The sequence below is a fragment of the Ooceraea biroi genome, chromosome 13 (assembly GCF_003672135.1).
Source record: "Ooceraea biroi isolate clonal line C1 chromosome 13, Obir_v5.4, whole genome shotgun sequence".
NCBI classification, from domain to species: domain Eukaryota; kingdom Metazoa; phylum Arthropoda; class Insecta; order Hymenoptera; family Formicidae; genus Ooceraea; species Ooceraea biroi.
In genome coordinates, this window is record NC_039518.1 from 5,515,461 (window position 1) to 5,540,361 (window position 24,901).

General features: G+C 40.2%; 1 protein-coding gene and 1 long non-coding RNA gene across 2 annotated transcripts; one reads left to right on the forward strand and one right to left on the reverse strand.

Annotated features, from left to right (window-relative positions):
* On the forward strand, nt 1-24,638 carry LOC105281901 (E3 ubiquitin-protein ligase Topors). Its single transcript, XM_026974524.1, has 14 exons — nt 1-443; nt 552-682; nt 744-965; nt 1,028-1,214; nt 1,312-1,724; nt 1,783-1,920; nt 6,984-7,241; nt 7,323-7,457; nt 17,572-17,999; nt 18,084-18,311; nt 18,516-18,790; nt 22,208-22,411; nt 22,543-22,750; nt 22,875-24,638. Exons 1-14 carry the CDS (start codon nt 347-349, stop codon nt 24,028-24,030), a joined length of 4,080 nt encoding a protein of 1,359 aa, XP_026830325.1. The 5' UTR covers nt 1-346; the 3' UTR covers nt 24,031-24,638.
* On the reverse strand, nt 9,151-9,646 carry LOC105287339. The gene is made up of 2 exons (XR_895445.1): nt 9,452-9,646; nt 9,151-9,296 (listed from the first exon to the last, which is right to left on the reverse strand). It is a non-coding gene; the product is annotated as an uncharacterized LOC105287339 (long non-coding RNA).
* Nucleotides 24,639-24,901: the final 263 nt, after the last annotated feature.

The following is a 24,901-nucleotide window of genomic DNA, read 5'->3' on the forward strand; positions in this document are numbered from 1 at the left end:
GTGATTTGATGCTGACATTGTTGCCACATTGTTTTCGGATCGTTTTATAGGACGCACGCTTTCATACCTGCACCATGGCAACCAATCGGAGCGTTAGCGTCGCGCAACACCTGTACGCGGGTGCTGCGACTGTCAAGTCGATTTAAATTTTAGCCAGTACAATCACGTACGAGCTCCTAGACACGACAGTAGTAGTAAACAGTTGTGTTTATTCGAGTTTTTGAAAAATAAATCAAAATATCGGATAAGTTATTGCAGCTTGGATAAACCAGGAATACAAAGTTTGCGATACTTATTTCCCAAACGTACTTATAAGTCTCAGGAAAACGTTATTACATAGTTAAATATGTATTCACCACTATCACCACAAGCCAGCCTCAGTTCAGAGTTAAGACAAATTATAAATGAGAGAAATATGCTGAGCATGCGGAGCCGTATGAAAGGTACGTCATCTGTCTTTTTAACAAATATGGAAACTTTATATATATATCTTTTAAATATATAAATATATTTTATCAATGTAGTTGCTCTACATTATAATAATTTTCTAGTTCTACATGCTTTGAACGAAGACAACGAGAGATACGCAGAAGAAAGGGAAAGCACTCTGAGATCGCAAGCCATTCGGGAAATACTGACCACAGAAGTTACCTACTTACAGCAGCTGGAGATTTTGGCGAAGGTATGCCTCAAGATACTGAATTATAACGATCACGGTATCATTAATACACGTCTTTCTCTAGTTCTTTATACAACCCATCCTCGAAAGAAAGCTACTGGCTCACCCGTTGCTCACCACTTTATTGGAGAACATAAAGACATTGTACAATGTGAGCGGCGAACTAGTGGCAGGATTGAAACATAATTCCGAGAGCATAGCCGAGGTATTTCGCAAGCTAGCCCCGTTCTTCAAGCTGTACTCCGTTTATGCTTACGACTATACGCAGGTGTTGAATCTGCTGCAGGTAATTTCAAGGTTCAGAAAAACTGTTCGCACTTGATCTATAAGTTTTGTCAACCTTTCCAGACGAGTGAGGAGAGCGACCCTGCCTTCAAGAAGTTCATCTGCGATCAGGAAACAAGGCCGGAAGTAGGTAGAAAGTTGTCTTCGCTGTTGATTACACCGGTACAGAGAGTACCGAGATACCAATTACTAGTTAAGGAAGTCTTACAACACACCCCTTACAGACACAGGGAGTACAGATCTTTACAGGGTAATTGCGTTGACAATATGAGTCTAAAGTAGCTCTAGCTCTTATCGCAAAGTTGACTCCGTGTTGTTACGCGTACGCAATCCCAAATTGTTTGCAGCCTGTTTGGTCGAGATCGGAAAGTCCGCGAAACACATCAACAGCTTGATCGCGCAGAACGAGGAGACGCAGAAACTGTTAAATCTTCAGAGGTGCATCAATACGTCGATCAATCTCGTTAAACCTGGCAGAATGTTGATCAAGCAGGGTCCGCTGATGCGCGTTTCGAGGCGAGGCAATTCCGCCTACAGGAGATACTTCGTTCTCCTGAATGACACTTTGCTCTATTGCAAGGGCGAGCCGGAAACCTCGCTAAGCGTGTCCTGCGTCCTACCGTTAAACAAGTGCAGCCTGACTTGCGTCCTAAGCAAGAAACTGTTTCGCGTAACGTGCCTGCACGAGACGTTCCTACTGTACTCGGAAAAGGACGACAGCGACGAGTGGATACAATCTATACAAGGCGCTATCAGGAAGGTACTGTGTCTCTTAATTCTCTCGTTAAACGCGCAATGACAGGCTGCTGCGTTTTCAGTATACTGAGAGTAGACAAACTCTGCGTAAGGAAAGCAGCTCGAGGAAACCACTCAGGCACAACAACGTCATTGAATTTCCGTCAGACGACATACCCAAGAAATCTGTTAAGAGGAAAAGGTGCAGGGAGAACGAACAGGTGTGAAACATTTACCGTGTGCATGAATTGCAAGCGAGCATTTTGATTAATTTTTATTCAGAAAACTTAATTTTAAGACTTCGTCGTTGTAATCTTTTCTGTGATATGATTAAGGGGGTATTCTAGCGTAGCATGTCAGAAAAATCGAATTTTTTTTTGGCATAGTTTGCAAGTATATGGTATGGAAAATATGTCTGCGAGAAGATTTAGCCCGATTCGCAAAATTAACAAAGTAATAGAAAATAACCTCTGGCGCGCGCTCGGCGGTTGGACCGCGCGGCCCACAACAGAGCATTGTGTTAGTATTTTAGGTAGGGTCGGAAGATCGTCATTCTTTGAAGGTCGTACACTTGAATTGGAGCCTCTGTACAGTACAGGTTACATAGTACAACGAATCTCTAAATTCATTGATTTGGACTTTTGCTCCAAAACATCTCCATGCTGGCGTGAAAGTTGTTGAATAGCAACATTCTCGGCAGTTATAATTTTCAATAAAGGATTTATGCCAATTTTCAAACTTATGAACGTGATGGGAGTTAGTATTGGTCAGCAAGCGGTGATGCACGCAAACTCCCGGAACGAAGCTCGTATCACCCGCTCGGAGCGGCGCTCCACTAACTTCTCTCGAGATCAGAGAATGAATCGCAGGGAAGAGAGATCGGCTCTGCAGGACTTCCACGAACAAGAGGGATGTCCCCTGTACGGCCCTGGACTAGCCGATTGATCGTAAGTAACATTATCTCTATGTAATCAGTATGAAAAACTTTAAACGTGTTTTTCTCGAAACCATGTTTTTCAAATTGGTTCCCATGATATCTCAAAAACCAGTTAATCAATTGACTCAGGCTTTTGCACACATCGTCAGTATATGTGTGGCTATAGCCCCTACCACAATCAAGTCGAAATATTGTTTTTTGGAATTTCTACAGCCCTTCAATGGTGAAAAAAATGGCACAAATCGAAACTTAATTTTCTCAATGAAGTCACGTTTTAAATTTTCAACATTTGTTTTTCATTCTGGTACCTGCTATAGCCACACTCATACTAATTAAGAATCTCTTTGGTTTTTTTGTTTCAGATGAGCAGAACAGCTGAAATCATGGGAACCATGGACCAACTTTTTTTTTCATGTTCTTATTTAATATCATGTGCAGCGCTTATTCATAGTTATTGTCTAATACAAAAATTTGGAAACATACACCAAATATGTATGAATAAGCAGGGAAAACCCTGCCTCAAAAAACCTCATACTTTTTTCAAAAAAATTCACCAAAATAGCATACAAATTCCGCTTTTACACTAGAATACCCCCTTAAGGGGGTATTCTAGTGTAGCATGTCAGAAAAATCGAATTTTTTTTTGGCACAGTTTGCAAGTATATGGTATGGAAAATATGTCTGCGAGAAGATTTAGCCCGATTCGCAAAATTAACAAAGTAATAGAAAATAACCTCTGGCGCGCGCTCGGCGGTTGGACCGCGCGGCACACAACAGAGCATTGTGTTAGTATTTTAGGTAGGGTCGGAAGATCGTTATTCTTTGAAGGTCGTACACTTGAATTGGAGCCTTTGTACAGTACAGGTTACATAGTACAACGAATCTCTAAATTCATTGATTTGGACTTTTGCTCCAAAACATCTCCATGCTGGCGTGAAAGTTGTTGAATAGCAACATTCTCGGCAGTTATAATTTTCAATAAAGGATTTATGCCAATTTTCAAACTTATGAACGTGATGGGAGTTAGTATTGGTCAGCAAGCGGTGATGCACGCAAACTCCCGGAACGAAGCTCGTATCACCCGCTCGGAGCGGCGCTCCACTAACTTCTCTCGAGCTCAGAGAATGAATCGCAGGGAAGGGAGATCGGCTCTGCAGGACTTCTACGAACAAGAGGGATGTCCCCTGTACGGCCCTGGACTAGCCGATTGATCGTAAGTAACATTATCTCTATGTAATCAGTATGAAAAACTTTAAACGTGTTTTTCTCGAAACCATGTTTTTCAAATTGGTTCCCATGATATCTCAAAAACCAGTTAATCAATTGACTCAGGCTTTTGCACACATCTTCAGTATATGTGTGGCTATAGCCCCTACCACAATCAAGTCGAAATATTGTTTTTTGGAATTTCTACAGCCCTTCAATGGTGAAAAAAATTGCACAAATCGAAACTTAATTTTCTCAATGAAGTCACGTTTTAAATTTTCAACATTTTTTTTCATTCTGGTACCTGCTAAAGCCACACTCATACTAATTAAGAATCTCTTTGGCTTTTTTGTTTCAGATGAGCAGAACAGCTGAAATCATGGGAACCATGGACCAACTTTTTTTTTCATGTTCTTATTTAATATCATGTGCAGCGCTTATTTATAGTTATTGTCTAATACAAAAATTTGGAAACATACACCAAATATGTATGAATAAGCAGGGAAAACCCTGCCTCAAAAAACCTCATACTTTTTTCAAAAAACATTCACCAAAATAGCATACAAATTCTGCTTTTACACTAGAATACCCCCTTAACGGGGTATTCTAGTGTAGCATGTCAGAAAAATCGAATTTTTTTTTGGCATAGTTTGCAAGTATATGGTATGGAAAATATGTCTGCGAGAAGATTTAGCCCGATTCGCAAAATTAACAAAGTAATAGAAAATAACCTCTGGCGCGCGCTCGGCGGTTGGACCGCGCGGCCCACAACAGAGCATTGTGTTAGTATTTTAGGTAGGGTCGGAAGATCGTTATTCTTTGAAGGTCGTACACTTGAATTGGAGCCTTTGTACAGTACAGGTTACATAGTACAACGAATCTCTAAATTCATTGATTTGGACTTTTGCTCCAAAACATCTCCATGCTGGCGTGAAAGTTGTTGAATAGCAACATTCTCGGCAGTTATAATTTTCAATAAAGGATTTATGCCAATTTTCAAACTTATGAACGTGATGGGAGTTAGTATTGGTCAGCAAGCGGTGATGCACGCAAACTCCCGGAACGAAGCTCGTATCACCCGCTCGGAGCGGCGCTCCACTAACTTCTCTCGAGATCAGAGAATGAATCGCAGGGAAGAGAGATCGGCTCTGCAGGACTTCCACGAACAAGAGGATGTCCCCTGTACGGCCCTGGACTAGCCGATTGATCGTAAGTAACATTATCTCTATGTAATCAGTATGAAAAACTTTAAACGTGTTTTTCTCGAAACCATGTTTTTCAAATTGGTTCCCATGATATCTCAAAAACCAGTTAATCAATTGACTCAGGCTTTTGCACACATCTTCAGTATATGTGTGGCTATAGCCCCTACCACAATCAAGTCGAAATATTGTTTTTTGGAATTTCTACAGCCCTTCAATGGTGAAAAAAATGGCACAAATCGAAACTTAATTTTCTCAATGAAGTCACGTTTTAAATTTTCAACATTTGTTTTTCATTCTGGTACCTGCTATAGCCACACTCATACTAATTAAGAATCTCTTTGGCTTTTTTGTTTCAGATGAGCAGAACAGCTGAAATCATGGGAACCATGGACCAACTTTTTTTTTCATGTTCTTATTTAATATCATGTGCAGCGCTTATTTATAGTTATTGTCTACTACAAAAATTTGGAAACATACACCAAATATGTATGAATAAGCAGGGAAAACCCTGCCTCAAAAAACCTTATACTTTTTTCAAAAAAATTCACCAAAATAGCATACAAATTCCGCTTTTACACTAGAATACCCCCTTAAGGGGGTATTCTAGTGTAGCATGTCAGAAAAATCGAATTTTTTTTTGGCATAGTTTGCAAGTATACGGTATGGAAAATATGTCTGCGAGAAGATTTAGCCCGATTCGCAAAATTAACAAAGTAATAGAAAATAACCTCTGGCGCGCGCTCGGCGGTTGGACCGCGCGGCCCACAACAGAGCATTGTGTTAGTATTTTAGGTAGGGTCGGAAGATCGTTATTCTTTGAAGGTCGTACACTTGAATTGGAGCCTTTGTACAGTACAGGTTACATAGTACAACGAATCTCTAAATTCATTGATTTGGACTTTTGCTCCAAAACATCTCCATGCTGGCGTGAAAGTTGTTGAAATAGCAACGTTCTCGGCAGTTATAATTTTCAATAAAGGATTTATGCCAATTTTCAAACTTATGAACGTGATGGGAGTTAGTATTGGTCAGCAAGCGGTGATGCACGCAAACTCCCGGAACGAAGCTCGTATCACCCGCTCGGAGCGGCGCTCCACTAACTTCTCTCGAGCTCAGAGAATGAATCGCAGGGAAGGGAGATCGGCTCTGCAGGACTTCTACGAACAAGAGGAATGTCCCCTGTACGGCCCTGGACTAGCCGATTGATCGTAAGTAACATTATCTCTATGTAATCAGTATGAAAAACTTTAAACGTGTTTTTCTCGAAACCATGTTTTTCAAATTGGTTCCCATGATATCTCAAAAACCAGTTAATCAATTGACTCAGGCTTTTGCACACATCTTCAGTATATGTGTGGCTATAGCCCCTACCACAATCAAGTCGAAATATTGTTTTTTGGAATTTCTACAGCCCTTCAATGGTGAAAAAAATGGCACAAATCGAAACTTAATTTTCTCAATGAAGTCACGTTTTAAATTTTCAACATTTGTTTTTCATTCTGGTACCTGCTATAGCCACACTCATACTAATTAAGAATCTCTTTGGTTTTTTTGTTTCAGATGAGCAGAACAGCTGAAATCATGGGAACCATGGACCAACTTTTTTTTTCATGTTCTTATTTAATATCATGTGCAGCGCTTATTTATAGTTATTGTCTACTACAAAAATTTGGAAACATACACCAAATATGTATAAATAAGCAGGGAAAACCCTGCCTCAAAAAACCTCATACTTTTTTCAAAAAAATTCACCAAAATAGCATACAAATTCCGCTTTTACACTAGAATACCCCCTTAATACGACAAACCTGTTACACGAATCTAAATACAAAGCAGAAAATGCCGACGACTTGAGGAAGATTGCACTTGACCGATTTCTTCTCGAAAGCGTCATGAGAATAAAATAAAATAAAGTGTCGATTTATTTCTGTTGCAGATACTGCTGGACTCCTCCGACATTATGTATTTTAAGAAAGACGCTCAAACGGACGACGCACAACAGGAAAATAGTTGTTTGCCCCTTTGGCGCATGAACGCCAAAAGATTCAAACGCGATGAGTATCCGAAGGCAGACGACATTGCTCGCCGAGGCACAAAAAGAAACGTGAAATCAGAATCGTGCAAGGGCAGAAGTGAGCGAACATCTGCGTATGGATATTCTCGAAAATCGAAGAAGAGTGGATGTAATGTAGAGGTGAGCAGAAACGCACTCCGATTGTTAAAATTCACAGCGAGACTTGCGCAACATTTACTTAATTTTTAACTTTTTTCTCAGGCCTCGGCGCAACACGAAAGAAGCCTATGCTCGGTCGCCTCAAGCGTCGGAGAACACGCGCCATCGCCATTCCGAATACTCAGTCGATTTTTTACGTATGTCGGTACATCCATAAAAGATCTTTTTGCATTCAGATAATTAGCTTAACTATTGCGTTCCACATCAAGGGAAATGAGAACAAATTATTATTTATATGTTGTAATTATATGTCAATGTAATTATCGATATGGAATTATTGAGTTTGCAAATAATGTTAACATGAATTATTTTACTACAAAGTCAATAACTCTCAAGTATTTATACTTTATTATTTTATAATATTTATTATATTGATTTTAATAATACAATTGTACGATTTTTGTGAATTTTGATCGATTAAACCAGTCGAAACTAAACAATTTGATGTCTATAATATTATCTATATGTAAATTACTGCGGGCTCTTTTAGCAACGTTCAAACGCAAAACTTTGTATTAGCAATTAGTACAAAGTTACCGGAAAGTTTTACGCTTAAATTTTTACAAGAATATCCCCCTGGCCTTTCCGTCCAACATGATATTAGGTTGTTCATTAAGTTCTGCGGTTTTCTTGATAGATAGCGTTTGTCCATTGAAAAAGATAGCATGCATCGCCTGAACCGCGGATTGCCGCGTACTCCGTGACGGGTTAGACGACGCTTGACGTTTCGCCAGAGTCTTTGTTGCGTTTTGACGTGTTGTGTGTACGCGCTATTCATTGAAAATGGAGGATCAAAGGGTGCATTTTCGGCACATTTTGCTACTTTTCTTCCGCAAAGGAGTAAAAGCGACGGACGCACAACGTGAGATACGTGGCGTGTACGGGGACTCGGCCATAAGCGCTGACGCTTGGCAGCGTTGGTTTGCGCGCTTTCGTTCCGGAGATGTGAACGTCTCCGATGCTGCTCGCTCCGGTCGTCCATCCACCACTGACGACGACCAAATCGTGGCCGCAATCAAAGCAGACCGACACCCGACGACGCGGGAGATCGCGGAGCGCTTCGACATCGCCCATACGACGGTTGCGCAGCGATTAAAACGGCTTGGGATGTCGAAAAAAGCAGATGTTTGGGTCCCTCACGAGCTCACCGAAAAGAACATTTTGGACCGCGTCATGATCTGTGAATCCCTGCTGAAATGGAACTCGCTGGAGGCCTTTCTCAAACGGGTGGTCACGGGAGACGAAAAATGGGTGGTATATAACAACATTCGACGCGAGCGGTCATGGTGCGGTCCGGGTGAGTCGTCACAATCGGTTGCCAAAGCGGATTTGCATCCGAAGAAAGTGATGCTGAGCGTGTGGTGGGATTGGCGAGGCGTCCTGTACTTCGAGCTGCTTCCGCGCGGTCGGACCATCGACGCCGAGAAGCATTGCGCTCAGTTAGAAAAATTGAAGCAGGCAGTGGCGGAGAAGCGGCCGGAATTGGCGACCAGGAAGGGCGCTGTCTTCCACCACGACAACGCCAAACCACACACTGCTTCGGTGACCAAGAAGAAGTTGAAGCGCTTTGGCTGGGAAGTCATGCAGCACCCACCGTACTCCCCAGACCTTGCGCCGTCGGATTACCATCTGTTCCGGTCACTCGAAAACAATCTCGACGGGCAGCGCTTTAATTCAGTGGACGATATTCAAACGTACTTGAAGGACTTTTTCGCGCAGAAGTCGCGCGACTTCTACAAACGCGGCATTATGTCCCTTCCAGAACGTTGGCAGAAGGCGGTCGATCAAGATGGACAATACATTCTAGATTGAATAAATGTGTAAGTACAACAGATTTATGTTTTAATTTAGGGCAAAAAAACCGCAGAACTTAATGAACAACCTAATATTTATTGAGATATTTTACGCCACTGATTGTAAAACAATATAATAAACAATGTAATAAAACATGTATCTGCTTGGCAATGATCGCGCACCAGGTGCAATCCCGATGCATTCTGGCGGAGAAATTGCGGCCTGAAACGTGCGAAGAGAATGTTCGTTAATTCCGACCACGCAGCGCCAGACGAACGACGATACGGCGATTGCACGTTAATTAATACTAACGTTAGTTAATATTACCTAACATGATACGGCGCCTGACATTTTATCTGCTTATGAAAGATACTCACCGTAATCTAACGAGCAAAAGTAATTTTGTACGATAAAAATCACGCGAAACACGGGGCAGATTCAGACACGATCCCACAAACGCCATGGCGCATTTAAAGTTTCTACCAACGTGATTGCGATTCTCGAAATATCGAAATATCGAGACGATCGACTAGCAGCTTAGCCAATAGAAATGGCTGAAAAGTGCAGTTGAAGCGGATAACCAATGTAACAGCAGAGGGAAACCTGAGAGCGGCCACCAGCCTCCACGGGCACATTTCCTGACGTTTGACGCGCCGCCTGGCAAAGTGGACGTGAACTAGTTCGTTACGCTCGGTAATGATACATGATTCGTGTCCAAACTATTCGCAAAGAAGCTTTCCCATGTAAACTCTACTTTCGAACGAGTCATAGTGCGTTCGAAAGGGAAGGTAAAAATATTAACGTCGTGTTCGAGGGTTTGGGTATATGAGCCTTGGTTTCGGAGAAATTTACATCTAAAAGTGAGCATTTTCCAGCGGTACGGAAAGTACCATGAATAGCTACAGTTCGGCGTGAAGCGCGGTAGTCCAGTGGCTAAGCGCGAGGCTCGCATTTTGCCATCCGCGCAAGTTGGGTTCGAGACCGAGTTGTGATAATTTTTTTTCTTCGGATTTTTGTTTCTTTGTGTTTGCATTATATTTTTTTATTATGTACATAATAAATTATTATGTAAATAATGATTTATTATGTTTTATTATATTTTGGAGGTATACGTATATAATGAGACATAAACATATACGTTTAACATTTGTAAACTTTTTATTTATTTATATAGTTTGTATACTGTCGAGTGTTTATTTATTATAAAATTCTGACATAACTGTACAGTGTTGCGGATGGAAAATTTATATAAAAGCATTTATGTTTTTTATGCTTTTATATAAATTTTCATCCGCAACACTGTACAGTCATAGGCACAGAGGTTGTGACACAAAGGGAAAAGTTAGAAAAGACAAATGCAAGTTTTTAACTTTTTTCCATTTTGAATATAAAGTCCTGTAGAGCGGGCTTTCTATCTATACTTCATTTGTGGAAAAGGATTGTTTATTCTGCACAAGCAATAAAGAGAATTTTCGAAACTGCAATTACCATCGCTATAGTGAAAAAATAGTTCACTAGCAACTCCAGCATCCCCTTAACTTCTCTGATAAATTGCTTAAATATTCTCTATTTTCTCTCTTGGGGTCCGTCGATTTTTCTATTCGATATATCGCATGAATAAGATCTATAAACACGATATAAAATATTTTATATGTATTTTTATTACGTTGATATGAAAAAAATAAATAAAGATACTTATATCGCAGAAAATACACGAGCTTTCAATCATTCTGGGTTTTGAAAGTCCCTCGCTTTCGATGCGCCTCCGACTTCAGGGGAAACTGAAGTTGCTAGTGAACTATTTTTTCACTATAGCGATGGTAATTGCAGTTTCGAAAATTCTCTTTATTGCTTGTGCAGAATAAAAAATCCTTTTCTACAAATGCAATATAGATAGAAAGAACGCCCGCTCTACAGGACTTTATATTCAAAATGGAAAAAAGTTAGAAAAGACAAATGCAAGTTTTAACTTTTCCATTTTGAATATAAAGTCCTGTAGAGCGGACCTTCTTTCTATCTATATTGCATTTGTGGAAAAGGATTTTTTATTCTGCACAAGCAATAAAGAGAATTTTCGAAACTGCAATTACCATCGCTATAGTGAAAAAATAGTTTACTAGCAACTCCAGCATCCCCTTAAGGGGATCGTCTGTATTACCGACGGAATTGGTCGATCTTACTGTACTAATTACTCTTTAATGATTGTATAGAATGAAAAATCCTTCTCCACGATTAAAGTATACAAAGAAATATACCGAGCGAAACTCGACTTTATGTTAAAAACGACAAAAAAATTTACAGTTTTATTATCGGCTTATCGTGACGTCACCTCGTACATTAATGTTCTTAATATAAATGTTTTGCAGTTTGTGTGGCCAAAATTCGATAATCGCAAGGACGGAACAAAATGAAAGAATATGGGGAAGCTTTTAGAAATGAGTTTAGAAGCCTAGTGTAAAAGTAATTAGTGCAGAAAGATTCGTGATCATTTCGTGCCTACGTATGCCTGTGAAATCGTGGCTGAATCAAAAATTGTGATTTTTTTTCCGTTTGGAAAGTTAAGTCCTGCTTTTCACGTTACATTATTGTGTGTACTTTGATCGTGGAAAAGGATTTTTCATTCTGTGAATTCAATAAAAAGAAAACGCAGGAAAATCACCGATTCCGCCGGTAATTCAGACGCCGCGACGGAGTTCACTGGCCACTCCAGGATCCCCTTAATCTGATCAACAAGGCCAACAAGCGAGTGCATCCAATCACGCGATGTCGCGTCGCCGAAGCGGCCGAAGCCGAATGAGCGATCGCGGCGACACTCGCGGACGCTTTCGGAATGACAACGGCGAAGTATGCGCTGCTGCGGTCCTTCTCGCCTTATGGCCCATTATAGCCGGAATTGTTACCGCGAGTTGACCGTCGTAGAAAATTGTGCGTTCGCCATAAAAGAATTTTGTGGTGGAAAAACGACGTACTCCGGAGCAGCTGACGCTTGACACGGCTCGGCGCGAGCAGCCTCGGCTGTCCAGCGGCAGCAACGGGAAAGGTAAGGAAGTCGCAGGAGGGCGGAAGCAGCGATCGCAGGAGAGCCCGTTGCTCCGGTTCCCAGTAGATTTTCAGCGAGAACGCGTCAGACACTCGCGCGGTAGACTCGCGGAACTCCTCGGAATTTTTCTCGCGTGCACTTCCTGTCCTTTATCGCGTCATTCATTAGCGCGATCGCTACGTCGGCCAACCTACATAATTCGTAGAACGTTCGGCACTCTCGGAGCAACATTGGAGCAACATCGCGTTTTCTGCCAATGGAAACATCTGACGCGAAGGCGAACGCGTCGTAAGTGTCGGTGCTGGTTTTTTCTCGTTTCGCGCGAATTAACGTGACGCGTCGTCCTCGCGGAGGAATATCCCGAAACGACGTACGTACGCCGCGATTTCGGGGAATTGCGATCTTTACGTTTGTTGCTCCGTGACCGAAGGCGATACACACAAATGTCAAACGGTGTAAATTTTATCGATTGATCCTTCAAAATGTTTTCAAGTAGCTGGCATTGCGTTTTGCATGGATCTCGTTTAATATCGTCCCAGTTGTTCAACACCGTTCCAGCCTGCATATGTCGTCGTCTTAATAATGGCTCGCGTTATATCTTTTCGCGACTTCGAGCGCAGTGAACTTTCATAAATAATTGGGTTTCGCTTAATTCCAGCTAATGCTACAGCGATGTTACTGGGTTGGCCAAAAAGTAATTGCGTTTTTTTCCAATAGATGGACATACATGCTTGAAATGTAACTAACTTCATTCTAAACCGCAAATCCATTATGTAGATTAACAACTCACAGTTCAAGCTTGTTTTAGAAAAAGAAAGTACACGATTTCGTTAACAATTGTTTGTTTGCCGTCGATTTCAAAATGGAAAATCAAAAGGAACATTTTCCTCATATTTCGTGTTATTACTTCCGAAAAGGAAAAAACGCTGTGCAAGCTCATACAAAGTTACGTGATGTATATGGCGAAGATGCTTTAAAACTGCGGCAGTGTCAACATTGGTTTACTAAATTTCGATCTCGAGATTTTAATGTGAAAGATGCACCACGCTCAGGAAGGCCAATCGAAATTGATGATGACAAAATAAAGGCACCGATCGATTCCAATCGGCGTTTAACGACACGAGAGATTGCTGAGAATCTCAACATATCGAAATCGAGTGTTGAAAACCATTTGAAACGACTTGGATACATTAGTAAGTTCGATATTTGGGTAGCACATGAGCTCAAAGAAATTCATCTCGCTAAGCGTATTGACATCTGCGATTCTCTTTCGAAACGTGAGGAAAATGATCCATTTTTGAAACGGATGATAACAAGCGACGAAAAATCGATCGTCTGCAACAACGTCAAACGAAAAAGATCGTGATGAACCTGCTGAAAGCACTTGAAAAGCAGATATTCACCAAAGAAAGATTATGCTGTCGGTCTGGCGGGACTTTAAAGGTATTGTGTATTTTGAGCTGCTTGCAAGGAATCAAACCATTAATGCAGACGTATACTGTCGTCAACTGGATAAATTAAATGATGCCATCAAACAGAAACGTCGAGAATTGGTGAATCGCAAAGGTGTTGCGTTTCACCATGATAACGCTAGACCACGTACAAGTTTGGTCACTCGTGAAAAATTGTTGCAGCTTGGATGGGATGTGTTACCACATCCACCATATTCGCCAGACCTGGCACCATCAGATTACCATTCGTTTCGTTCTTTGCAAAACGCCTTGAATGGTAAAACCTTGACTGCTGATGAGGATATGAAATCGTTGTTGGAATTGTTTTTTGCTGAAAAAGATAAGAACTTTTTTGAGCGCGGAATCATGAAGTTGCCTGAAAAATGGCAAAAGATAATCAAACAAAATGGACAATATATTGTTTGATAAAGTTTTTGTTTCCCATGAAAAATTCGCCTTTTAGTTATATAAAAAAAAACGCAGTTACTTTTTGGCCAACCCAATATATGGCGAAGATGCTTTAAAACTGCGGCAGTGTCAACATTGGTTTACTAAATTTCGATCTCGAGATTTTAATGTGAAAGATGCACCACGCTCAGGAAGGCCAATCGAAATTGATGATGACAAAATAAAGGCACCGATCGATTCCAATCGGCGTTTAACGACACGAGAGATTGCTGAGAATCTCAACATATCGAAATCGAGTGTTGAAAACCATTTGAAACGACTTGGATACATTAGTAAGTTCGATATTTGGGTACCACATGAGCTCAAAGAAATTCATCTCACTGAGCGTATTGACATCTGCGATTCTCTTTCGAAACGTGAGGAAAATGATCGATTTTTGAAACGCATGATAACAGGCGACGAAAAATGGATCGTCTACAACAACGTCAAACGAAAAAGATCGTGATGAACCTGCTGAAAGCACTTGAAAAGCAGATATTCACGAAAGAAAGATTATGCTGTCAGTCTGCTGGGACTTTAAAGGTATTGTGTATTTTGAGCTGCTTGCAAGGAATCAAACCATTAATGCAGACGTATACTGTCGTCAACTGGATAAATTAAACGATGCCATCAAACAGAAACGTCGAGAATTGGTGAATCGCAAAGGTGTTGCGTTTCGCCATGATAACGCTAGACCACGTACAAGTTTGGTCACTCGTGAAAAATTGTTGCAGCTTGGATGGGATGTGTTACCACATCCACCATATTCGCCAGACCTGGCACCATCAGATTACCATTCGTTTCGTTCTTTGCAAAACGCCTTGAATGGTAAAACCTTGACTGCTGATGAGGATATGAAATCGTTGTTGGAATTGTTTTTTGCTGAAAAAGATAAGAACTTTTTTGAGCGCGGAATCATGAAGTTGCCTGAAAAATGGCAAAAGATAATCAAACAAAATGGACAATATATTGTTTAATAAAGTTTTTGTTTCCCATGAAAAATTCGCCTTTAATTTATATTAAAAAAAACGCAGTTACTTTTTGGCCAACCCAATATATGGCGAAGATGCTTTAAAACTGTGGCAGGCAGTGTCAACATTGGTTTACTAAATTTCGATCTCGAGATTTTAATGTGAAAGATGCACCACGCTCAGGAAGGCCAATCGAAATTGATGATAACAAAATAAAGGCACTGATCGATTCCAATCGGCGTTTAACGACACGAGAGATTGCTGAGAATCTCAACATATCGAAATCGAGTGTTGAAAACCATTTAAAACGACTTGGATACATTAGTAAGTTCGATATTTGGGTACCACATGAGCTCAAAGAAATTCATCTCGCTAAGCGTATTGACATCTGCGATTCTCTTTCGAAACGTGAGGAAAATGATCGATTTTTGAAACGCATGATAACAGGCGACGAAAAATGGATCGTCTACAACAACGTCAAACGAAAAAGATCGTGATGAACCTGCTGAAAGCACTTGAAAAGCAGATATTCACCAAAGAAAGATTATGCTGTCAGTCTGCTGGGACTTTAAAGGTATTGTGTATTTTGAGCTGCTTGCAAGGAATCAAACCATTAATGCAGACGTATACTGTCGTCAACTGGATAAATTAAATGATGCCATCAAACAGAAACGTCGAGAATTGGTGAATCGCAAAGGTGTTGCGTTTCGCCATGATAACGCTAGACCACGTACAAGTTTGGTCACTCGTGAAAAATTGTTGCAGCTTGGATGGGATGTGTTACCACATCCACCATATTCGCCAGACTTGGCACCATCAGATTACCATTTGTTTCTTTCTTTGCAAAACGCCTTGAATGGTAAAACCTTGACTGCTGATGAGGATATGAAATCGTTGTTGGAATTGTTTTTTGCTGAAAAAGATAAGAACTTTTTTGAGCGCGGAATCATGAAGTTGCCTGAAAAATGGCAAAAGATAATCAAACAAAATGGACAATATATTGTTTAATTAAGTTTTTGTTTCCCATGAAAAATTCGCCTTTTATTTATATAAAAAGTAATTGCGTTTTTTTCCAATAGATGGACATACATGCTTGAAATGTAACTAACTTCATTCTAAACCGCAAATTCATTATGTAGATTAACAACTCACAGTTCAAGCTTGTTTTAGAAAAAGAAAGTACACGATTTCGTTAACAATTGTTTGTTTGCCGTCGATTTCAAAATGGAAAATCAAAAGGAACATTTTCCTCATATTTCGTTTTATTACTTCCGAAAAGGGAAAAACGCTGTGCAAGCTCATACAAAGTTACGTGATGTATATGGCGAAGATGCTTTAAAACTGTGGCAGTGTCAACATTGGTTTACTAAATTTCGATCTGCAGATTTTAATGTGAAAGATGCACCACGCTCAGGAAGGCCAATCGAAATTGATGATGACAAAATAAAGGCACCGATCGATTCCAATCGGCGTTTAACGACACGAGAGATTGCTGAGAATCTCAACATATCGAAAGCGAGTGTTGAAAACCATTTAAAACGACTTGGATACATTAGTAAGTTCGATATTTGGGTACCACATGAGCTCAAAGAAATTCATCTCACTGAGCGTATTGACATCTGCGATTCTCTTTTGAAACGTGAGGAAAATGATGCATTTTTAAAACGTATGATAACAGGCGACGAAAAATGGATCGTCTACAACAACGTCAAACGAAAAAGATCGTGATGAACCTGCTGAAAGCACTTGAAAAGCAGATATTCACCAAAGAAAGATTATGCTGTCAGTCTGGCAGGACTTTAAAGGTATTGTGTATTTTGAGCTGCTTGCAAGCAATCAAACCATTAATTCAGACGTATACTGTCGTCAACTGGATAAATTAAACGATGCCATCAAACAGAAACGTCGAGAATTGGTGAATCGCAAAGGTGTTGCATTTCACCATGATAACGCTAGACCACGTACAAGTTTGGTCACTCGTGAAAAATTGTTGCAGCTTGGATTGGATGTGTTACCATGATGTTACCACATCTACCATATTCGCCAGACCTGGCACCATCAGATTACCATTCGTTTCGTTCTTTGCAAAACGCCTTGAGTGGTAAAACCTTGACTGCTGATGAGGATATGAAATCGTTGTTGGAATTGTTTTTTGCTGAAAAAGATAAGAACTTTTTTGAGCGCGGAATCATGAAGTTGCCTGAAAAATGGCAAAAGATAATCAAACAAAATGGACAATATATTGTTTAATAAATTTTTGTTTCCCATGAAAAATTCGCCTTTTAGGTATATAAAAAAAAAACGCAATTACTTTTTGGCCAACCCAATACATTGTAAATTGTCCTACAAATATTTTTTCACAATCCTTAATAATTAGATAATTTATTTGTACAAATATGTATATAATGTCGAGCTATTTTCTTACCACAAATGCTTCAGATATTATAAATTCTCTATTTATTGCACCTGTACCTATATTATTTTTTATCATATTTATAGATTCATACCTGACATGAAAATTGCTGTCGCATATCACACACACACACGTTTTATTTTGCAGGAATTTGTTCACGGATGGACGTCTATAGCAGATAGCAATGGAAGGCTCATTAGAAATAAAGAACTCTAGCGCGGGTGTAGAGGAACCTATCAAATCTGAAGCACCTGCACAAAATTCCGACAGTAGCGAGCGAAGCGAGGGTGCTGCCTCTCCACCGCCCAACTGTAGCATTTGCCTAGGCAAACTAATTAACACGTCGTTCACGGACAGTTGCTTGCATCAGTTCTGTTTCACCTGCCTGCTTCAGTGGTCCAAGATAAAGACGGAGTGTCCCCTGTGCAAGCAAACGTTCAAATCAATCATACACAATGTACGATCGGAGGAGGATTACGATCAGTATCATGTGCCTCGCGAGTTGGCGTCGCAGATCTCTCAGCCGCAGGTCACAGCTACACTGGATGTCAACTTCGACGTCGGCGGCAACTGGGACATGGCTCCTCGTCGCTTTGTCTACAGGTAAGAAAGAAACATGATTTCGTTGCATGCACATGTTCTATCGAGCGTGGCGCAAGTTTGTAAGATCACTCTGCGCGTCGTCAGGACAACGATGACCGGCAATCGCCGACACGGAGTGCTGTTAAACCCGGAACAAGTCGCCAGGCGCGAACAGCTGCCCAGTATCACGTCTCAGGTGTCGCGGGAGGAACGCCGACGTAGGCGCAGTAATCCCTTGGAGTACCGTCGCAACATCTACAGGCATGGTATATGGGCCACCGCGTTACCCGACGTGTTCGGACGTTTCCGTGAATGCAGCGCTGAATTTTATAGGTGAATATTGCTGCCAGCGTTGCGACGTGTATCTGTATAGACGCGCGATACAATCATAATCTTGCAATTTGATCATTTTCTCTCCCGTCCGCCATATAATTATATTTCACGTGGAAACGCATAACTTGTCGATTGTCATTTAAATTGCATTTATTTTAATTAGATTTCTTCAAATTCAAATTCTAAAAAAATATCGCATTGCAGGAGGCAGCCGCAGGAACTGAACCGCCTTATACCGTGGTTGAACCGGGAGCTGCAGGTTTTGTTACTTAACAATGAACCGTCTCACGTCGCGTATCTGTTGAACATAATAATAGATGCCTTAGGTCAGTATGACATTAGGAGCCTGGAGTTTCGCAATATCGTGCGGCCCTTTTTTACCATACACACGGATCACTTCGCGCACGAGCTGTTGAATTTTGCGCAAACCAACTTCGATCTGATTGGATACGACCAATCCGTCACTTATATGACACGCGGTAGGTGCTTGTCTTAAGGGGGGAGCCTGCTTTAGAACGCTGAAAATAAGGTATATTTTACGAATTGTTTTTGGAGAAACTATACAGCGGATCATTATAAAACTTTTATGCATTTATTAGTACATGTTTAAAGATAAAAAAAATTATTTTTTGATTTGAATATATCGCCTGTAGAGGTCGTCCTGGAGAAACTTAGTGCAGCCGCGTCGCCGGCGTTGCAAATTGGTGAGCATTCTCCTGCCTCGAAAGTTCGTCTAAACTGAAAAATTGAAATGTGTTCTCGTTATTTATGAATTCCCATCGTCGATGAACCAAAGAGAGAAGAAAAAAGTTGAAAAGTGCCACAATGGTGGAGCTTATAACACAAAAGTACGATTTTTAGGCAAAGTTGTTGAACTTTTTCATGCAAAAGTAATTGTTTAACTTAATGTTTTTATGAATATTAAAGGTTCATCGACGATGGGAATTCATAAATAACGAGAAAATATTTCAATTTTTCAGTTTGGATGAAATTTGGAGGCGGGAGAATGCTCGCCAATTTACAATGCATTTATTAGTACATGTTTAAAGATAAAAAAATTATTTTTTCATTTGAATATATCGCTTGTAGAGGTCGTCCTGGAGAAATCTTAGTGCAGCCGCGTCGCGGCGTTGCAAATTGGTGAGCATTCTCCTGCCTCGAAATTTCGTCTAAACTGAAAAATTGAAATGTGTTCTCGTTATTTATGAATTCCCATCGTCGATGAACCAAAGAGAGAAGAAAAAAGTTGAAAAGTGCCAAAATGGTGGAGCTTAGAACACAAAAGTACGATTTTTGGGCAAAGTTTTTGAACTTTTTCATGCAAAAGTAATTGTTTAACTTAATGTTTTTATGAATATTAAAGGTTCATCGACGATGGGAATTCATAAATAACGAGAAAATATTTCAATTTTTAGTTTGGATGAAAATTGGAGGCAGGAGAATGCTCACCAATTTACAATGCATTTATTAGTGCATGTTTAAAGATAAAAAAAATTATCTTTTGATTTGAATATATCGCTTGTAGAGGTCGTCCTGTAGAAATCTTAGTGCAGCCGCGTCGCCGGCGTTGCAACTTGGTGAGCATTCTCCTGCCTCCAAATTTCGTCTGAACTGAAAAATTGAAATGTGTTCTCGTTATTTATGAATTCCCATCGTCGATGAACCAAAGAGAGAAGAAAAAAGTTGAAAAGTGCCAAAATGGTGGAGCTTAGAACACAAAAGTACGATTTTTGGGCAAAGTTGTTGAACTTTTTCATGCAAAAGTAATTGTTTAACTTAATGTTTTTATGAATATTAAAGGTTCATCGACGATGGGAATTCATAAATAACGAGAAAATATTTCAATTTTTTAGTTTGGATGAAAATTGGAGGCAGGAGAATGCTCACCAATTTACAATGCATTTATTAGTGCATGTTTAAAGATAAAAAAAATTATCTTTTGATTTGAATATATCGCCTGTAGAGGTCGTCCTGGAGAAACTTAGTGCAGCCGCGTCGTCGGCGTTGCAAATTGGTGAGCATTCTCCTGCCTCGAAATTTCGTCTAAACTGAAAAATTGAAATGTGTTCTCGTTATTTATGAATTCCCATCGTCGATGAACCAAAGAGAGAAGAAAAAAGTTGAAAAGTGCCAAAATGGTGGAGCTTAGAACACAAAAGTACGATTTTTAGGCAAAGTTGTTGAACTTTTTCATGCAAAAGTAATTGTTTAACTTAATGTTTTTATGAATATTAAAGGTTCATCGACGATGGGAATTCATAAATAACGAGAAAATATTTCAATTTTTCAGTTTGGATGAAATTTGGAGGCAGGAGAATGCTCACCAATTTACAATGCATTTATTAGTACATGTTTAAAGATAAAAAAATTATTTTTTCATTTGAATATATCGCTTGTAGAGGTCGTCCTGGAGAAATCTTAGTGCAGCCGCGTCGCCGGCGTTGCAAATTGGTGAGCATTCTCCTGCCTCCAAATTTCGTCTAAACTGAAAAATTGAAATGTGTTCTCGTTATTTATGAATTCCCATCGTCGATGAACCAAAGAGAGAAGAAAAAAGTTGAAAAGTGCCAAAATTGTGGAGCTTAGAACACAAAAGTACGATTTTTGGGCAAAGTTTTTGAACTTTTTCATGCAAAAGTAATTGTTTAACTTAATGTTTTTATGAATATTAAAGGTTCATCGACGATGGGAATTCATAAATAACGAGAAAATATTTCAATTTTTCAGTTTGGATGAAATTTGGAGGCGGGAGAATGCTCGCCAATTTACAATGCATTTATTAGTACATGTTTAAAGATAAAAAAATTATTTTTTGATTTGAATATATCGCTTGTAGAGGTCGTCCTGGAGAAACTTAGTGCAGCCGCGTCGCGGCGTTGCAAATTGGTGAGCATTCTCCTGCCTCGAAATTTCGTCTAAACTGAAAAATTGAAATGTGTTCTCGTTATTTATGAATTCCCATCGTCGATGAACCAAAGAGAGAAGAAAAAAGTTGAAAAGTGCCAAAATAGTGGAGCTTAGAACACAAAAGTACGATTTTTGGGCAAAGTTGTTGAACTTTTTCATGCAAAAGTAATTGTTTAACTTAATGTTTTTATGAATATTAAAGGTTCATCGACGATGGGAATTCATAAATAACGAGAAAATATTTCAATTTTTCAGTTTGGATGAAATTTGGAGGCAGGAGAATGCTCGCCAATTTACAATGCATTTATTAGTACATGTTTAAAGATAAAAAAATTATTTTTTGATTTGAATATATCGCTTGTAGAGGTCGTCCTGGAGAAATCTTAGTGCGGCCGCGTCGCCGGCGTTGCAAATTGGTGAGCATTCTCCTGCCTCGAAATTTCGTCTAAACTGAAAAATTGAAATGTGTTCTCGTTATTTATGAATGCCCATCGTCGATGAACCAAAGAGAGAAGAAAAAAGTTGAAAAGTGCCAAAATTGTGGAGCTTAGAACACAAAAGTACGATTTTTGGGCAAAGTTGTTGAACTTTTTCATGCAAAAGTAATTGTTTAACTTAATGTTTTTATGAATATTAAAGGTTCATCGACGATGGGAATTCATAAATAACGAGAAAATATTTTAATTTTTCAGTTTGGATGAAATTTGGAGGCGGGAGAATGCTCGCCAATTTACAATGCCGGCTGCACTAAGATGCCTCCAGGACGACCTCTACAGGCGATATATTCAAATCAAAAAATAATTTTTTTTATCTTTAAACATGTACTAATAAATGCATCAAAGTTTTATAATGATCCGCTGTATAGTTTCTCCAAAAACAAATTTGTAAAATTATACCTTATTTTCAACGTTCTAAAGCAGGTTCCCCCCTTAACTAGCAGCGAACAATAATGCTTGATCTTTACGAATCGATCCGTATACCTGTTGCAGGCCTGTCGAACGAGTACACGGCTCGCATCTTGTCGCCCGCGTCATCCAGCAGCACTACCAGCACCAGCACTACCAGCAGTAACAGCAGCATCACTTCTGATTACTCGGACGTACGAATACTCGACGAGGCGATGGATTTGAGAGTGAACGTTGAGATGCCGCCAACAGCGCCGCGTTCTGCGTCACATCCCATTAGCATGCCTGGTAAATTGATTTCATCGATTGATTTGGAACTTTGCTTCGGCGCTTGAGCTTCTTTTCGTTTTTAAGAAACAAGTGCGAAAAACATTTAATATAATTAAAATCAATTTGTTGTTTTTTAATTGTTCACACAGGTCCTAGTACGGTAGGGCAAATTTTCCACCGAATAGACCCATACACGCCGGAACTGTTGATCATCTCGTCAACCTCCTCCGAGTCGGAGGACGGCGAGTGCGAGATAATTGGCTACGTGAAGCCGCGTCACGAGAGGACGCCGGAAATCATCGAGCTGCTTTCCTCCGACTCCGAGCATGTAGTGGTTCATGATGCACCTAGCTCCCAGTAAGTTATAGGAAGACTATTAAAAAGTTTGCCGCAATATCGATTGCGATTGTATCGCGCGACAATGTTTCCTCCGAGATTAGTGCGTTTTAAATATTCATTTTGTTATTTCGTTCGTTACCAGGATGACTCTGAGAGGAACGTCTCCAGAAAACCTGACATTGCCGAGTACATCCCAGGAGGTACACGCAAGGGGATCGTCCCTGTCATTTTCGACGAGCGACGAGGACAGTTCTGATAACGATTACAGCTCGAAGCAGAGTAAGCGGAACAATCCGAAGAAGTCATCGGGGAAGAAGGCTGCCGCGCAGAAGCATAAAAGATCGTACGCGACGAAGAGCCGCAATAAGCGATCCAAGAAGAGGAGATCGAGTTCCAGCGACTCCAGCTCGTCCGAGAGCTCGCTGAAGAAGTATAACGAGAGACGACTGAGGAAGGCGCGATACAAGGTGCAGACTAAGGGTGCCGGGCGAATAAAGCTCATCAAGAAGGAGGAAAATTATTTGGACTTTTCGTCGAGCAGCAACAGCAGTAGCAGCGAGACCGACAGCAAAACGAAGGCGGACAAGTCGCGTCGGCAGCACAGATCGAGGAGGAAGTGCACTCTCGGCTCGAGCGACCGCACGGCGAAAAGTGAGAGGACAACGAGAAGCAAGGAGATGGCCTCGGCCCTGGAAAAATTGAGGCCGAAGAACAAGGATCAAAAGTACAGCGAAAGTAGACAATCCAGATCTAGGAGCGTCAGCGAGTCGTCTAACGCATCCGACCGAGATAAGAGATCGAGCTACAGCCACCGTGATGCTCGGGACACGAGCGACTGTGGCAGCCGGGACGACAGTGCCTCAATGAACAAGGATGCTTCGAGGAAGGAGCGCAGATCCAAATCAAAAAAGAGGGGACGTTACTCGTCGGACTCGGAGGACGATCGTTTGCGATCGAGCAGTCAGTGCAGCAATCACTCTAACAAGTCGTACTCGCAGTGGAGAAAATCGAAGCACAAAGAGAGAAAGTGCAAAGACAAGGAGCGGCACGGCTCGAACAGCAGGGCGTTGCAGTCGAGCGAGAACGGGGCTTTGCCGGTGTCCGCCTCCGCGAAAAGTGACTCCTATCCGACGAAACATTCCGATCGCAGTGGTTCCAGTGGTTGTAAAGAGAAACACAGATCGTCGCGCAGAGTCTACAAGGAATCGAAGCACAAAAAATCTGAGAACGAGAAGAAATCAAGACCAAAGAAAAAGAAGCGGCGCCTGCAATCTTCCTCTACCTCGAATTCGGAATAATATCACGTTGTGCGAGCTAGATTAGTTTAATAATGTGTTACATAAACTTCTCTCGATTTAAGAAGAACGTTACTTCAGTTTTCAGCGAATCTTTATTATGAGAACATTAAAATAGTGTCTTCGCCAACAACACGATTGGCTCACGATTGTATTATGGTCGAATGCGGACGATTATTTTTGTCATTAATGAGCCAACTGAACGCGACAGTAAAATGCGCGCTGGGATTTGGATATGTGATTTCTGCCAGTGGAATTATTACAACTACAATTGATGCACGATACGTTACAAAAAAAAAAAACAGATTGCACTGTCGCATTAAGTTTACTGACAAACTTATTTCGTAATGACATGCCATTTGTATTGAGAAAAATAATAATTTACTTAATACACATTTTGTGTCAGAATGCTGAAATGACCCATACTGAATCCCAAAGGTTATAAATATGTGTATCACATTTATGATTAATTTAATTAAAGCTGTATTAAAATATGTGGCGGGGATAATGTTTCGTAAATAAAACTGGAAACATTATACGCACATATTTCTAATGCTAATGTATTTTCTTTTGTAGCACAAACTTTTTCTATTCCGCTTTTTCTCCGAAAATCTTATCGACCAAATTATTTTCTACTAGATAATTTCTTTTATGTAAATATAAAAAAAAACACTCAAAATATGTACATACAGCACTGATGATTCTACAGAATTATTAACATAAAGGTAAAACTTTCCATCATCGAAAATTTATGCTTTTTAGCATGTAATTGTTTAATATAATTTACTTTAATTTGCAAGTTACTCGTGACTTTCTATATTTTATAATATTTAAGATACGCAATACATACACACGTACACACACAAGAAGACAA